General features: G+C 55.7%; 1 protein-coding gene across 1 annotated transcript in view; it reads left to right on the forward strand.

Moving 5' to 3' along the window:
- The first annotated feature begins 3,146 nt into the window (after window positions 1-3,146).
- DCDC2C (doublecortin domain containing 2C) overlaps window positions 3,147-16,287 on the forward strand; it is a 27,210-nt gene continuing 14,069 nt past the window's right edge. Inside the window, exons 1-4 of the mRNA XM_015588127.1 lie at window positions 3,147-3,325; window positions 5,484-5,535; window positions 11,650-11,726; window positions 15,344-15,472. Of these exons, the coding sequence (XP_015443613.1) occupies window positions 3,147-3,325; window positions 5,484-5,535; window positions 11,650-11,726; window positions 15,344-15,472 (437 nt within the window). The remainder of the gene's footprint in view (window positions 3,326-5,483; window positions 5,536-11,649; window positions 11,727-15,343; window positions 15,473-16,287) is intronic.

Genomic DNA, 16,287 nt, shown 5'->3' on the forward strand with positions numbered 1-16,287 from the left:
CGCGAAGCGGGCCGGCCGGAGTCTCCAGCGCCTCGTGGGGACTGCGGGCCACCTACTGTCATGTCAGCAGGGCACTTAGGGGCTGTTGGAGAGGGGAGGGGGGAGGGGGTGGGCAGGCCCTGGCAATTAAAATGCCCTGGGGTAGGCGTCTTCGAGAAGGTGAGCTCTGAGCCAAGCTTCGGGGGACGGAGGGAGGAAAACCAGGGGAGCCCCCGAAGGCCAGGGCCGGACCTGGGCCACCGTCTCCGCGCCCGCCCCCCACACTGGCGCTGGGGGCCACCTGGGCGGCCTTTTTCTGTGCACACTGCTGAAGCGTGTCACCGGTCCGTTCACAGCTGTCTCTCCTGCGAGGCTATGACCCCGCGGGGACAGGCATTGCACCTGGGATGCTGGCGCATGAAGCAGCGCTGGCCCCTGAGCGAGGAAGTCCCTCCCCAGTGTCCCCTGAGGCCAGGACAGCAGCTGAAGACGGCCGTCCCCGTCCTGGGAGAGTAGCTTGTGTCCAATGCCAGGGCCCCTGCAGGAAGCGGGGCTGGGAACGGGTGGCCACATTCAGCCTGCCAGCTGCACGGGACGGCGCCCGCTCAAAATGGCACTTTAAGTCTCTGTGTAGCCTGGGACTGGGGGCGCAGCCCGGCGGAGCTCTTCTCACATGGGGGCGGGGGCGGCTCTACGACACTCTTACTTTGCTTCCCAAGGGAACCTCCGTCCCCTCACAGTGTTCCTCAGACTTCTTGGCAACTGTCCCCATCCCAGTGCCTCTGCCGCGGGAACTCTTTCCTGCCTCGCATTTCTTCAAGTAGCTCTTGGGCGGTCTTCCTGTGGGGTGGCCTCGGGGTGCTGCAGCGTTCACAGCGTGCGTTTTGGGAGATTAGAGACAAACAAGTAACCACAAAAGAGAAAGTGATGACCCACCAGGCCTGAAGCTCGGGTTTAACTCCAGGCACAGCCCCGAGAAAGGCTTCTTTACGAGATGGAAGGGGCCCTGGTTTCTCAGCCCTGCATGGACTCCGGACCCGGGTCAGCCTCACCTAGTCTCGTGTCTGCTTCGAAAGTTGTTATTACTGTTCTTTGCATGGCTGCTAAACCCATTTCCTTCATTGTGAAATACACTGTATATACAGAAAGGTGCATTCGATTCTACGTATAGTTTTAAGAACAGCAGTAACGCAAGCTTCTGTGTAAGCCACAGCCCAGGGGAAGAAAGAACTCACCGGCATTTTAAAACCCGCACCGCTGTCCTCACCCTGGGCCTGCAGGTAACCTCTGTTTCGGCTTCTATAATAACTATCGTTTTTCAATGCTTTATGTTTTTGTACTTTATATAAATGAGATTTCATTGTATGTGTTTTCCTGTTACTTGTTTTTTCCACAGAATAATATGCTTAGGAGACTCATCCCTGTTAATAGCACGTAGCTGTAGGTCATTCGTTTTTACCGTTAGGTATTATTTCATTGATTAATGTACTAGTTTATTTATCTAATCTGTTGATGGATAATTCGGGTCGTTTTTAATTTTCTGCTGAAATGAGCAGCGTCGCTGTAAACACCCTTTGACGTGTCTCCTGGCGCACGCGGGTGAGACTCCAGGAGGGCGAGTCACTTGTTACTGCTGCGTAACCAATTAGCACAGGCTTATGGGCTTAAAACGGCATTTACGATCTCTCGGCGTCTGAGATCGGAACTCCCAGAGCAGCTGCGCTGAGCGGTTCTGACTCAGAGACTCTGGTGAAGGTGCCGGCTGCGAGCCAGCTCAGGGCCATCTCAGGCTCTCCCCGGCCAGGCAGGAAGCTTCACCGTGCCGCGCGAGCCTGTTCCTCGGTGGCTGGGCGGCTGGTCTTCCAGTGGAGTGATCCAGGCTGAAGCCACATCTGCTGTCCGTGCCGGTTCTGTTAAGCTGTCGTCTCTCGCCGTCCGCCCAGCTACCTTTGTGTGCTGGACATCACTTTAAACCTATTCGTGGAAGTAATTTGAGGCCTAGAGTGATGCTGTCTTCTGCCGAAGTGGGTTTTTGTTCGCTGCGTCACCAGCGGCTCGCGATCGCCGTAGTATAGCTTCGGAGTGTGGGGTGATTGGGGCCACCTAGGTGGCTTGAAGCTGGGATGCCTCTGCTCCTACGGTGCGGCTCAGTGGGTCCCAGCGGAGGACGAGGCTAGTTCCCAGGGCGCTCGCCTCGGCGGGCCCTGCCCCGGCGCTCTGCCTGCTGGCCACGAAATGCTGTGGGCGGCATGGTTCGGCCTCCCCGCTGCCTGTTCCCCTTGGCAGCAGCCCCGGGCCAAGGCGGCCCCGGGGCAGGCTCTCGCCTTTGGGTGCCCTTCTCTCCCGGATGCGAGCCTGGTGATCCCTCCCCATCTTGTCAGGCGTCCGGCATGTTGCAGAGGGGTGTTTCGTTCCGTCCGTTTTATTTCTGTGGAAGGGACTGGTCAGCAGTGGACATTCTCTCTCCTGTATTCCTCGCATGCGGTTTCGGGTGGCCGTGTCCCTCAGTCCACCTGCGGGTGGCCGTGTCCCTCAGTCCACCTGGGCTCCATCTTAGGGTTGCTGGGGAGGAATCTGCCCTCGTCATTCACCTTTGACACGAAGTGACACGTTATCCTCTTTGGTCACCTAAACGGTATTATTCTGACTTCTGCGTACGGCGGTTCCAATTCTGAGCCCAAGTGCAGACTTTTGGGGTTCCTTTGAGTCCCTGGTGTAGTCAGTGTGGGGAAATTCTCGGCCACTGTGTCCTCAGACGATGCCCCTGACACAGGCTGGCCTCGCTCGCTGACCCTCAGGCCTCCTCCTGCCGGCCTCTCGCCTCTCGGCCACACCGTAGGCACCTTCTTGGCTCTCCCGGCTAACGTCCGCCCTGCCGGCTCCTGTCTACTATGCTGTCAGACCGGTTCGTCGAGTTTTAAATGTAAGTACTGAATTTTTCATTTCTAAAAATTCTTTCTGGGTCTTTTCAGATCTTCTCTGCCATTCTTTCAAGTTTCTTGGTTCTGCATGTGTTTCCAAGCTCGCCTTTTACGGAAACGTGGCTCTTCTGTGGTCTGCGTCTATAACGCCGGTGTTTGAAGCCGGTCTCTGCTCTCTGCGGCTTCGGCTGGTTTTCTCTCACGCTTCTTCGTCTCCCTGCTGGTTCCCTTGTTTTCCGGCTGCGAATGACGCCCTTCCTGTGGGGTTCTATTTCAGGAAATGCTTGGAGGGCTGAGATCGAGCTGCGATTCCCCAGAGAGAATTTCCAGGTTCGTCTTCGAGATGTGGGGAGTGCTCCCCGATGCGAGGAGTGCTCCCCGATGCCGGGAGTGCTCCCCGATGCCGAGTACATCGGCGCCTTCAGGTCTTCTGGGCCACCCAGGCAGTGTGATTTTGTGAGCGAGCTGGCTCGTGATCCAGATTTTTAATGCCATTTGCAAAGAGGCCACTGAACATTCTCTTGTTTTTGGGAAAAAAACCCAAGTCACAGACGTGACAGTTGCTGGTAGGGTTTGATTAGCGCCGTGACGGTTTGGGTTTAAGTTTCCCACTGCGATAACCGTGTCGTGGATCGGAAGCCATGGACGAGGATGTGTTCCTTTGGGGCCGTGTGATCTCCCGATGATTTTGAGTGCTGTAGACAGAGTGTTTGTGTCCCTCTGAAATTCGTTTGTTGACACCTTGGCACCCTACCCCCGTGTGACACCGTAGGACGTGGGGCCTTTGGACGGTGATGAGGTCCAAGGGTGGCTTCTCGTGAGTGGGGTCAGGGCCCTCATGACAGAGACCCAGAGAGCTCCCGGGCCCTGCACCATGTGAGGACACAGTGGGAGACGAGGCGCCTGCGAGCCAGCGGGGGTGTCCCCACCCGACACTGCGTCCGTCTGGGACTCACAGCCTCCAGAACTGGGACAAATCCATGGGACAAAAGGTTACGTGTCTACAGACCGACTCCAAAGTTCTTTTCAATATACGTATGCAGAGAATTATTCATCTTTTCCCTCAAACGTTTGTTTTAACGGCGCGTGTCACACGTGAGCAGGCCCGGCCCCCACGCTGGCACGCACGCCCAGGTGTGCTCCGTCCTCTCTGCGAGGGCCGCTGAGTCGTCCGGTGACGCCGACAGGCCTCTCGTTTCTCAGGAGGTTTTCAGGCTTCAGTAGAACATTCTGGACGTGTGGTAGGAACGTGGGGGGAGGCTCTGGGGGGCTCCCCTTCCCAGGTTTCTTACTGCTCGCCTTCATTTTCGGTAGGAAGGGACTGTGACCCGTCCGCTGAGTGAGGGCGGGGACGCTGACGTGGCCCGTGGCCGTCGTCCGTGCCCCTTCGCCGCTGTGACAGGTGCAGGTGTTCGCACGGGACGGTCACCAGGAGAGACGCCGATTTCACGGCTTCTTAGACCAGTGAAAGAATCGGAATCCAGACTTTGGTGGCTGAAGCTCTGAAGAGTGTTTTCCTCGGCGTCCGCTGGTGCGAGGATGCCAGCATTTGTCGGCGTGTGTGTTCTGTAGTTACCGAGCCGTTGAGCAGTTACGATTAATTTTCGCCTGCAAAGAATCTAATTGCGGCACCAGCAAATGAACTTTGACGTGAAACTTGGTGATACATTATCCATCCTGGGGCTTTTCTCATAATATAATGGCTGCGAATGGCACATTGAAAGACAAACACCATGAAATCTACGCAAAACGCAGTCATTATTCAGATGTTTCCTGAGTTTTCTGGAATAAATTAATTTGAAGTGAAAGAACATTTTTTTCTCTATAAAACAAAATGTTATAAGCTAATAATTACTTTTAAAAAAAGCCCCATAAAGCCTAGCATCGAAGATTTCTTTTGTGGAGAAAGCCACATTCACAGCAGAATGTAAAATCAGAGCATTGTGCGTGTGCATGTGTGTGCATGTGTGCGTGCATGTGTGTGTGCATGAGTGCATGCGTGTGCGTGCATGTGTGTGCACGTGCGTGTGTGTGCGTGTGCGCATGCACGCGTTTGTGAGACACCTCAAAGAATTTAAATTACAGTAGGATTTTTCTTTCGTAGCGTTCAGTTTCGGCAGGGTAGGGACGATGACGAGATTCTCTGAGGCAGGAAGGAGCAGAGGAGGTGACAAGGAGCTGGGCGAGTCACACCTGGGACTCTGCTGTGACTTTGGGTCGTCGTGGGGCCCTGGGTGAGCTCACAATTGTGGGCCTTTCGTGACCTGGTGCAAAGGGGGATTGAATTAGATCTCTATGGTCCCTCTCAGATTAGTGACGGTATCTGAGGGGAAACAATGCCAGTTAAGAGACAGCGTTCCCGGGTGACACCAGCCGTGGCGGGTTGGAAGACCATCCAGCGATGATGAGGCCGTTATTCACTGACACAGATGCTGGCCGTTTTGGGGCTCTCGATTTTAGCTTTAAATTGCTGCGGAGTTTTATACTGCGATGCTGAAAAGGAGTCAACTCTAAAGAGCGTCAAAGGTGTCATCCGAATATTTACCTTCTAATTAGGTTTATCTTTCTTTTTCTTTTTTGCAGTTATATTCATATAGTTTCCAGAAAACCTGCAAAGATGAAAAAGTTGAAGGAAGTAAGTGTTCACTGCTAACTGCTAAGAATGGGACGAATTGGATGATCTGGTAAAAATTAAAATGTCAGTATCGAATAATTGAAGTTTTACAAGCAGCACTTTGTAGAGAGCGCTTACGAAGGCACGTTGCTCTCGACGCCAGAGCTCGCTGTGCAGGCTTTTGCCACACTTGTCAAAGCGCCGTGGTCACCACGGTGCTGCCGATCGGAAGGGTCTAGGACCCCAGCTGGGGAGACAGCCATCTTCCAGAGGCTCCGTGCAATTGCTCTTTTGTTTTGGGGACTGGGAAAGACGGCTGTCAGGAGAAGTTATTTTAAGTTACGCGAAGCCGAAGCTAGTCACGACGCCCAGTTTAAAGGGCTGCCCCACGCTGTCGACGTTTTTGTAGTGGGTGGACATCGGAGGGGTCTAGGGGATGGAACATTCCATCCTTCTGCTCACATCATGTGATTCTTAGCGAAACAAGAACAACCGCCCCCCAAACCCCCCACAACCTTTAAGATGCAAGGTAAAAGAGACCCACCCTTCTTAAAATAAGCAACAGAAATTGCCATGTTTCGATCTGCATAGCCTGTAGATACTTAGGATGTAACGTGGTTTGTACTTTAAAGAAATGGACCTTCATTGTGAGGAGTGTTTCGGGGTGACATGCTGTTAACGCATCCGCTTCTCTGGGTGGTGGTTTTGCAATCATTGGGTTTTCTTCTCCATAAAATGAGATGAGGGTCTTTACCGCGAAAGACCTTGGTGAGATTAAAAGGCGAATCTGGGCCACGCACCGGCTCTGGGCTGGGGTCATTCTCCTCCTCTGCGTCTCGACGAGGCGGGACTGCTCTGTGTCCTTGACCCACCACCTAGTGTCCCAGTGCAGGACCTCCCGGTGGCTCCAGCAGGGGTCACGAGCAGCGGCATTTAGCTGCTTGTCCCAGTCAGCACTTCGAGGCAGGGCGTGAGTCAACTAAAATGTACTCCTTACCCACTTAAACTGTAGCTTGCCAGGGCAGGAGGGCAAGTTAGCGACCGGAAGTGATTCTGGCGGTCAGTGAAGAGTGAAAATGGCGTTCGGTTATCCGCGAGGCCTCCGTGCCTGCTTCTCCCTCTGCAGGTGACGATTCTGAAAAGTGCCCTGCAGAGCAGTTCTTCAGTCTGAGTCCATGTTTCTCTTTTGCACGATTCAGTGATTTAAAAAATGAAAAACGATCCCGAGGAAATGTTCAGCCTTTCAGGACAGGAAGGAACTTCCAGGTCGTGTCGTCAAACCTCACTGTTTTCCAGCGGAGGTCGCCTTGCTCGGGGACGGGGGGCGACGTGGCCGGCGTGAGTGAGCTTTCCAGACTTTCACACCTGCAGGAGCCTCATCCCCTCACTGGATCATGCCGTGCTCACACTCGTCATGCCGTGCTCACGCTTGGCAGGCTGCGGTCGCCAGAGAGTTTTGTAGTTTTTTTTTGGAAGTTACACTTATTTCCTTTAAAAATCTAATTATAAAAGTAGTTCTCATTGAGAAAAATGTCAAAGATGCCGCGGGGAAAAGCTCAGGGAAGAGCAGGAACGTCGCCCACCACGACACCCCCGAGACCACTCTGCGTTTTGCTTCCGCTGCCAGCTGTGGTTTTTGCACTAGTAGCAAATACACAGAGACGCACAGATACACGTGCCTGTGTCTCTGTATGTAGATATTTGCGGAAATGGGGCCCATCCGTCGATACATTAGTAACTGTATCGTGACAGCTTAGCACAGAGGGCGATTTTCTGCAACACGACTTTTAATGGCCGCACAATATCCCATCCTGTGAATCTGCGACAGTTCTTTAAGCCGCTTCTCATCAGCGGATCTTCATGTCAATCTCACAGACATCTTCATGGACGCCACAGAGACGTGTTCGCTCGCGGTCATGATTTACGTAGCGAAGTAGAATTACACGCGCAGCTTTTGCCTCTGCGGTATTTACCTCCAGAAGGTCTGCAAAGTCGTGCACTGCTCGCGGCAGTGTTTGGGGGTGCCCGTCGCCTCCCCTGCTGTTGTGGGTTTCAGCAGCTGGTGCGGCGTGTGTGGCCCAGGGGCTGCTGCCGTTGCGAGGACTTTGCCTCACGTCTTGGAGTTTTGGTTCATACTTCCCACACACGTTTTAAAGTGTCAGACATAAAATAAAATATAGGGCCTACTTAAGATACCAGATTGGTCCGCCCACCGTCACCTTCGAAACCTTCCGTGAGAGGGGGCGCTGGGAACTAGCGAGCTTGTCGGACGAAGGGGTTTTCTGAGCAGAGGATGCTTTGGCATCTCCCCTCTCTTCCTCCTGGGTGCTTCACACCCTGTAAATCAAGCACAGCGTTCCAGGAAACTGGGGTGTCGACAGAAGAGAATGGGGCTGGCTGCTCGCTGAGCCAAAGAAGCCTTACTCGAGGAGCATGAGGGTGCATTTGGGGGCTCGGCCTGCGAGGCAGGGTTTGGGTTCGCGGCTGAGTGCAGAGGTTGGGCCCCCTCCTCTCCCCAAAGCGTCTGACAGACGGAGGCCTCTGAGCTGCCGGTGAGGATGGGGCGCCGAGAAAGCCGCACCTTCGCCATCTGCTGGGATGGGGGGCAAAGGGCAGAGGCGCGTGTCTCTTCCTGGGAGTCAAATGCCTGAGAAAGTTGCCAGACTTGAGCTCAGTTCAGGAATGATTGGCAGCCGCAGTAAATGTGCACGGGGAGCGGAATGAGGGGCCGGGGCTGGGGCAAGCGGCTGGCTGGAGGAGACCGCATCTCCTGCATTGGCAGCAGCAGCCCGAGGGCCCTGTGGGGTGCTCAGAGGAGCCCACCGAAGCCCCCTCCTCGAGGGCCACGGGCGTCTGATGCAGCAGGTCCACCCAGGTAGACATCGCCTCCTCCTCCCGCCGTCCGGCCCAGCCCCGGGGGAGCCGGGAGGACGGTGAGGCTGAAGGCAGAGAATTGATAAAAAGCATGTGCTCTGCCCATCGCAGCCGAGCCGAGCTTGGGCCCCGGGGAGACGCTCTGCTCGGGATGCAAGGTTAAGACTCAGACTGGACCGGGCGGGACTCTTTCTGGGTCTCAGGTGACCACGTGGTTTTCCAGTTTTAGTTTGTTAATTTTGCATGATCGACTCCGATGTCAAGCCGGCCTCGCGTCCTTGGGTCACCGCTGTCGGTCACGAAGTGGCCCTCTTCGCGTACTGTTGCATTTCATTTGCTCACGTTTCGTCTGGGGATTTCGCATTTGTGCCCGTGGAGCGATTTCGGGCTGTAGTGTGTCCGTCAGTTCCCGTTTGCTGGAGTTTCCCAGGAAGGCACGGAGGGCTGGGCCGTCTCCGTGGGAGGGCTTCTGACCGAGCTTGTCTGGACCTGGCGTTATTCTTCCCCAGCTGTTTGATGGACGTTATCGGCGGAACCCCCCGGGCCTCGCCTTGTCTTCGTGAGAAGGTTTTGAGCTTCGAGTCCGGCCTCCTCGGCCGGTACAGGGCTCTGCGGGTTGTCTGCATTTTCCAGAGTCACCCGCGGGTGGGTCATGTCTTCTGGTTTGTCCAGTTCCTGTAAGTTGTTGACGTGATCGGCGCGAAGTCGTTTACAATAGTCTCTCCCTGTTCATACCTGTGGCATCCGAAGCGACGTGGCCGCCCTCGCTCCTGAGGCTGCTCATTTGCTCCTTCTATTTCTCCTGGTCAGTCTGGCTCTAGGTTTATCAATTCCACTTCATTTATTATTTATTTATTTTTATTATTTATTATTATTTATGCCTACAGCACCTGGTCGTCCTAGGTGGTCTCCCATCCAAGGACTAACCAGGCCCGACCCTGCTGAGCTCGGAGCTCAGACATCGGGCGTGTTCGGGGTGGCGTGGCCGTAGACCGTGGGCCGTGGCTCCACTGGGGCGCGAGCCCAGGACCTTCTGCGTGTGAAGCGGACGTGCTCGCCGCTCACTGTGGAAACACGTCCCTATCAATTTTATCGAACTTCTCGAAGAACCAACTTTTGTTTCATTGGTTTTCTCTCTTTTTGGTTCTGTTGTCTATTTCATTGATCCTGCTGTGAACTTTGCCCTTTCTTTGTGCGGGGAGCCAGGCTTCGGGGGGATTTCTCTCGTCGTCACCCTCACTTTCCTCCCTCTCTCTCTAGAAAACTCTTCCTCCGTGCTTCCCCAAACGCCCCCCGCCCCCTCCCGGGGCTCAGGCCCTCCCGAATCCCGAATCCCGAATCGCCGTGGGAGAGGGGCCACTTCCTTTCTCTGCCATGTGATGCATCTGCGTTTTCCTCAGAGACGTTTTGGAGACGACGTCTTGGCCCAAAGAGCAGCCAGTCGTGGGGGTTCCGGTTTCGGTGTCAGGCTGATGGGGAGGAGGCTTGCGAGGTGGCGGCTCTGGCACCTGTCCGACCCCGGCGCGCCCCGTGGGCTGCTTGTCGCCTTCCTGCTCACCTCTGCACTGACTTCGCTGTGACCTCTCTTCCCTCCCCAGGCTTGTCACAGGAGCTGGCGTCGGCCACCCTTCCCCCCCGGAGGCCCACGTCGCCCGCGCCTTCACTAAGCCCTGTTAACTGTACAGCGGCATCTCGGTCGGGAGCCCTCGCTGTCCAGACAGGCGAACCCCGACTCAGAATCATGGCGAACTTTACAAAGCACATGAAACCAGCTAAGTCCATGATCAAACCCTAGTGGTGGTGGTTTTCTCATGGGAAAAAAATTGCAGGATTTTCCAAAAGATGGAGACTAATCCCACGTTTTAGGCACACTTGCCTGGTCCTCCCGTGGGCAGAGTGAAACCAGGGCCAGGGGTCGGAGGCGTTGCGGGAGGGCCGGACGCGCCGCCCTACAGCCGGTGGGGGGAGGGCGGTCCGGTCCCCCAGCCCCTCCCACTCCTACATCGCTGCTCCGAGCGCCCACCTCTGAGGCTGACGTTTCTGGGACAGGTGGAGCGAGCTCTTGTCTCAGGCATTTTGCTGAGACGCCGCGTCATCTCGTTTTGAGTCAGGCATTTTGGAAGCAAACCCGGTGTGAGAGCGCGGCTCCTCCCTGCGTGGCGGGCACGAAGGAGCAGAGGCTCGGGGCGGAGACGCAGCCCGAGCGAGGGCGCGTGGCCAGAAAGTGACACGGTCACGGGGGACGCGAAACGCAGGCTCCTAAGTGCGGCATCGGCGTAGTTTCCGATCCCCATTTTGCCAAAAGCCGCGACGAGATATTTCTGAAGGCTTCTCGTGTTCAGGACACTTGCTAACTGTGTATCCTGGGCACGTAACGTAAACTCTCTGATCCTTCGTTCCCTGGGTATCTGCCCCGTTGATTTGAGGGCAAGAGTGAGCGCGTGGGCCGGTATGGACGCAGTGGCGACAGGTAGTGGGCGCCGGATAAACCGCGGCTATGTGACCCCAGTGTCTCCCGTCACTGATGTGCATTTGTTCGAATCGCCTTGGACGCTTGGGTAAAGGGCCGTAAAGTCCACTGAGTCCTTCGGCTTCTCCAGCCAGATGAGCGACACGTGTCTTTGAAACCGTCACCGCCATCACACAGTAACAGAAAACGACATTTGCTTGGCACTTCTTTGGAGATTATTATATGAGTACAGAGGAAAAAAAAAAATCCAGAATCATGTATTTAGTGGCTGGAGTTATCTAATTAGGCAGGTGACATCAGGGTTAATGGCTCATTAACACAGAAAATGAGCAATTAGCTCATTGTTTCCGTAATTTTATGCGCTCAAGCAGGCAGCTGTTCCTCGGCGGCTGCATCTCATGGAGTTGTGTAGGGGTAACTTCTCTTGGTTTGTTTTCCAGCTCGGTCTGTGAGTTCATGCCCGTTGCTGATCCTCGTGGCTTGTTGTTTTCCACGGTTAGTGTGCAGGCGTCTGTAATCGTGTGACAGTTTGTGACGATGAACAGGGCTGTGCATTCCCGCGCCGGCCCCCCGCACGCTGCGCCTCACTCCAGGATGCACAGCGTCCCGTCCCAGGCCCCTGGCAGGGCCCTGGCTGGATCCAGCTGAACCCGAACCCCTCCTGGGTCTCCCCTGCATCTTCATCAGCGAGGCCCCCCACCTTCGCTTGGGTTCTGGGGGCGTAGGATTCGTAGTTAGCACGTGTTTGTTAGTTTGAACTGCATCCTGAGGCTCGATTTTCCTTTTTTCAGATCAAACCGGTGGTGCATTGTGATATAAATGTGCCTTCCAGGTGGCAGACCTTCCATCATCTATCCCGACGCATAAGGTGAGTATCGTGGGAGAGGAAGCCCGATGGGCGGGGCCCCTGAGGGTAACATGACTGTCCCCCCAGCCCCCTGGTTCTCTGCCGGTCACTTGTCTTGCGGGTCAGCTCTGTGCGACAGCCTGTCAGGGGCCATGTGTCCTTTTTCTCTTGGACCTTGATTTTGGAGACGCCGTCCAGCTGCCACGTCGTCGGTCAGACGGGTTCCGTGGAGGTGAAGACACACAGCTTCACCTGGGAAAAGCCGAGGCTTTCCGAGCCTCTTCTCCCACGTGGCCGTGCAGCGGCTGGATGTCGGAGGCGGTTTCGGGCTCATTCCCCCCCAGGACTGTTCCTTCCAGGCTGGTCGGGGTTACAGCCGGGCCAGGCGAGCGTTGGGGCAGGACTGGAATGTGTGGGAGCCAGCGACGGCGCTGGGTGGAGGGTCCCCGTAGCGGGTGTCCATCCAGGGGACCGAGACTGCGTTGTGGGGGGAGGCCAGTCCTTGGGGGACGTAGAGAGAGAACCTATGTGGCTTCAAACACTGGTTCGAATCCTGCTTCCCAGCGCACACTCATCTCTGTGAAGGGGCCGTCTCATTGTGAAGCCGGACTGATACCGTCCACCGGCCAGGTGCCCCAAGGGGGACCAGGTGACGCTTCCGAGGAGCCCCACCCGGTGCTGGTCACGGAGCCGGAGACCTCCACGTGGCACTGCTTCCCCCAGTCCTCCTCCTATTGCGACGTTTTGATGTTTTGGGGTTGAAACCCCCGGCGTGACGATCGGGACGGTGTCCTCCCCGTGCCCCGAGCTGCTCCCCGTGGATGGAGGGCCAGTGAGCCTCAGTCGTGGGCCCTCGGCGTCAGGGGGACACTGGCAGACGCGTCCAGTCCTGGCCTTTGTCAGCGGAGTCGCGTCTGCCACATTCCTGACGACTGCCCTTCACCCTCGTGCTGGCCAGCCCGGGTGGAGACCAGGAGCTGGGGAGCCCCCTGCGGGCGCCAACAGAGCCCGGACTGGGACACAGGACAAAGGGAACTGTTATTAGTGGCACCTGCCCCTGTCGCCTGGCCTTGAATCCTGACTCCCGTCTCTTTAAAACACTCTTCCTTAGGCTTCCATGAAGAAACCACTTAATCATGCGAGGTCCTTCCATGAATAAACCTTTTTTATAAATGCCTTTTTTAAATCCGAGAACTGTTCTGCAATGATGAGAGACAAGGTATTTGTAAACAGCATGGGCGTGTCTTTCTGAAGCGCGTGCAGAAACCTCAGGGGGACATTCTTGGCCTATGGGTTCTTCCTGGCGAAGACACACGTCCCCAAAGCCACACTTTTTTTGCATGGCCTAAGACATCAGTGAGTCTCGCTGAGTCGGACAGACCTTTTTCCTGTCACAAACCACTTCCCCCGCGGCATGCGCTCCCTCCTCTATGTTGGTGTCCCGGAGGCCCCACTAGATGGACCCAGACATCCGTCCAAATGCCCGGCCCTTTCTGCAAGGAAGAGACCTGGCCGTACTGGCTCAGAGGCCTTGCAGCTATGTGACCCAACACACAGAAGACCGTCGTGATGGCTTCAGGGTCTTTGTTGGCGGGAGAAAGGGGTGTTGACCCTTCCTCGCCAACGGGGGGGCCGAAGCAGAGGGCCGGTGGCTCGCTGGGCGCGAGGTCTGCAGCAGCCCGTGTGGCAGAAAGAACCAGATGTCCCCGAGTGTCCAGGTCTCCTGTGAACGTAGCTGGTCGACGTCGCGTGTATCTGAAGCCGCCAGCGTGGCGGTCGAGGCGCGTGTCCTGGTCGGTCTCTAACTAAGCTGCGTGACGTGGGAAACTGCTTCCTCATTTTACTTTTTTTAAATTTGTTTTTCAATTACAGTTGACATGCAGTATCCTGTCAGTTTGGGGCTTACGACAGAACGATTAGACTGTTTAAAAGAGTTTATTTTCATTTGTCAATAGAGTTGTTAGTTTCAGGTGTGCAACGTAGCGATTAGCCATTTAGACACCTCACGAGGGGCTCACCCTGTGGGTCTCGTGTGCCACGGGAAACGCTGAGTAAATGGCAGCCACGGTCATCATTGTCACCATCACCATCATCAGCCACGCGACGAAAATCCATTCCTCAATCCATGTGCTCTTTTTTATTTTATAATGTTTAAAATGTTTCCTATTGAAAATGACCATTTTCAGTGGCCACAGCATTTATCGTCGTGTGGCTAGGCCGTGCTTCACTTAACCATTCGTCCATACCACACAGGTTGCTTTTGCTTTTTTGTTTTTCTAAATAATCCCGTGAGAAGCGCCTTCACAGGTAGATCCTTGTCCTTTCTGTGGGTGTCACGGAGCGGGACGACTGGTCAGTGGCGACTGACCCGCGTATCTCGCTGGTCTGTATCACCGGTCACCCTTCGGGAAGGCCGTGCTCACCTTTATCTACAACAATGTGTGTGTGTGTGGGCGCACGTGTGTGCGTGTGCACGTGTGTATATTAGTCAGCTAATATAACTTTGGGGGGCACACGAGTCAGCCATCATGGTGTTCCTGTTTTCCCACGCTCACGATGAGAATGTGTATTAAATACCTTTGGACATTTAGACAAAAATACAACATGACTTTGTTGAAACATTTCTGTCTTTTATTATGATTCATGTACGTTTGGAAAGACTTCCAGCATCAACCGTTTAGGAAAACCGATAAATGGCAAGGCGGTAGCAGGGATTCACAGAGTGATTCTCTCACGGGGGCGGGCAGTGATGTCACCCGCACGTGACGTCCCTTTCCTGGGTTTGCTTTGGGGCAGCCCAAAATAGGCAGACGACCCTTGGCGGAGTGGGAGCCTTAACAGAGAAAACCAGTTCTCTTTGGACCTGTACATTAACATTTATATTTACTCCGAAAAAAGGGGTGTATCACTCCCATTAAAAATTATTGGCATATTAGGAACAAACGACAACAGAATTACAGCTACCACAAATAGTAACCTAAAGAATTAAAAACCAGAATCGTAAAATCGAGCTCCTATATTGTTAAATACCATTCGTTCCTTTTAAAGAAACAAACCTCGTATTTTACGTTATTTTAATGAGTCACCAGAGTTTGCAACTGTCGCCAAGCAGCTTCGACAAAGTGGCGCAGCTTCGTTAGCCTCTGACCACTGGGTTTGCCTCCCCCGCCCCCCATAAAACGTAGAAATAAGGAAATCGAGCCCCTGAGATCCCTGTGCAGCTGCCTTAAAGCTGCAGGAGTGAAACCCATTGTCTCTGTTCTCTCTGAAAGGGTCGCGCAGTGTCCCCCTGGGACTCTCGGCTGCGGGAAGGGAGAGAAGCCGACGTTTTGAGGGCGGCGTCTCCGCCTCTGCTCTCCGAGGAGACGCCGTTTTCCTCCCTTTTACCCGGCACAGTGGAGACGTATGTTTTTTGTCGCGTTCCGTGCCGCTCACCTGGCATTTGATGCTCCACGAGAACACGTTTCCCCAGGGTCTGGTTTTGTCGCCGGGCCACGAGCCCTCTACCACCCAGACGGTGATGTGCGGCCTGCGCACTGCCTGCTCTGGTCTCTCTGTGGTCACCCACCTGTCTCTGGATTTCCTGTGCTCCCCGCGAGCCCCGCGCACTAACGGTCACGTGTCTTTCCCTCCTGCAGCGTTTTCACGAATGGAAAGTTACTTCTCCCTCCCGTCCGAGTCATCATACCCAGGCCGAGACTGGCAGAGTGGGAGAGCGTGCTGGCCACGATCAACGAGAAGGTCTTCCCTCTGGGGGGCGTGCGGAGGTACGGCCTGTCGCCCGGGGACCGGCGGGCGGGGGTCACCGCGGCGCGTGCCTGCTGGCCCAGCCAGGCGGAAGGACTCAGCGTCCCCTCTGATTTCAACGCTCGGAGGCTTCGCTGAGCTCCGACCTGCTCCCTTTCCGCGTCCAGCGATGCTGCCGGGGCGTGGTGGACGCGGCCTCAACAGACAGTCATGTCCCCAGCCCCACCGGGCGCACCAGCCTCAGCGATTAGTCAGACGCTGCGGCCGGGATGAACGGGGCCTCCCAGGGGTCGGGAGAAGCCAGGGGCCGCGTGGGGCGCCGGTGTCTGAGCCGAGACGCGGTGGTTAGTGGGGGAGGTGGGTCCTGCAGGAAGGGGACCGCTGGCCGACCTGGAGCCAGACCTCGTCTCTGCCGCCTGCTTCCGGTCACCTCGGGCCCTGCGCATGGTCTGGGGGCCTGTTTCCTCGTCTAGAAGCCTGGGAGTCGAAGCATCGCCTGCCCCGGCCCCGAGTCTAATGTGCGGGAAGCACTTAGCGCTGGGCGTGCAGTGAGCCTGGGGTCAGTGATCGCGGACGGGCATGGCACTGGGCGCTGTTTGCCACACGCGGCTTGGTGTCCTGTGAGGGAGCAGCCAGGCCTGACGTGGGGACGCTGTCGGATCCAGGCTGTGAAGGGCCTGCTGGCCAGACAGCACCTCAGTCCCATTCTGTGGATGGACGTGGTGTGGCAGCCACGATGGAGGTGCAGGGCCCTGAGCAGGCGGGAGGCGCGGTGGCCTGGCAGTGGGCGCCAGAAAGGCCGCGTCCTGGACGCGTGGGAGGAGAACCGGCCGCA

The sequence above is a fragment of the Pteropus alecto genome, unplaced genomic scaffold, assembly GCF_000325575.1.
Source record: "Pteropus alecto unplaced genomic scaffold, ASM32557v1 scaffold61, whole genome shotgun sequence".
Taxonomy (NCBI): Eukaryota; Metazoa; Chordata; class Mammalia; order Chiroptera; family Pteropodidae; genus Pteropus; species Pteropus alecto.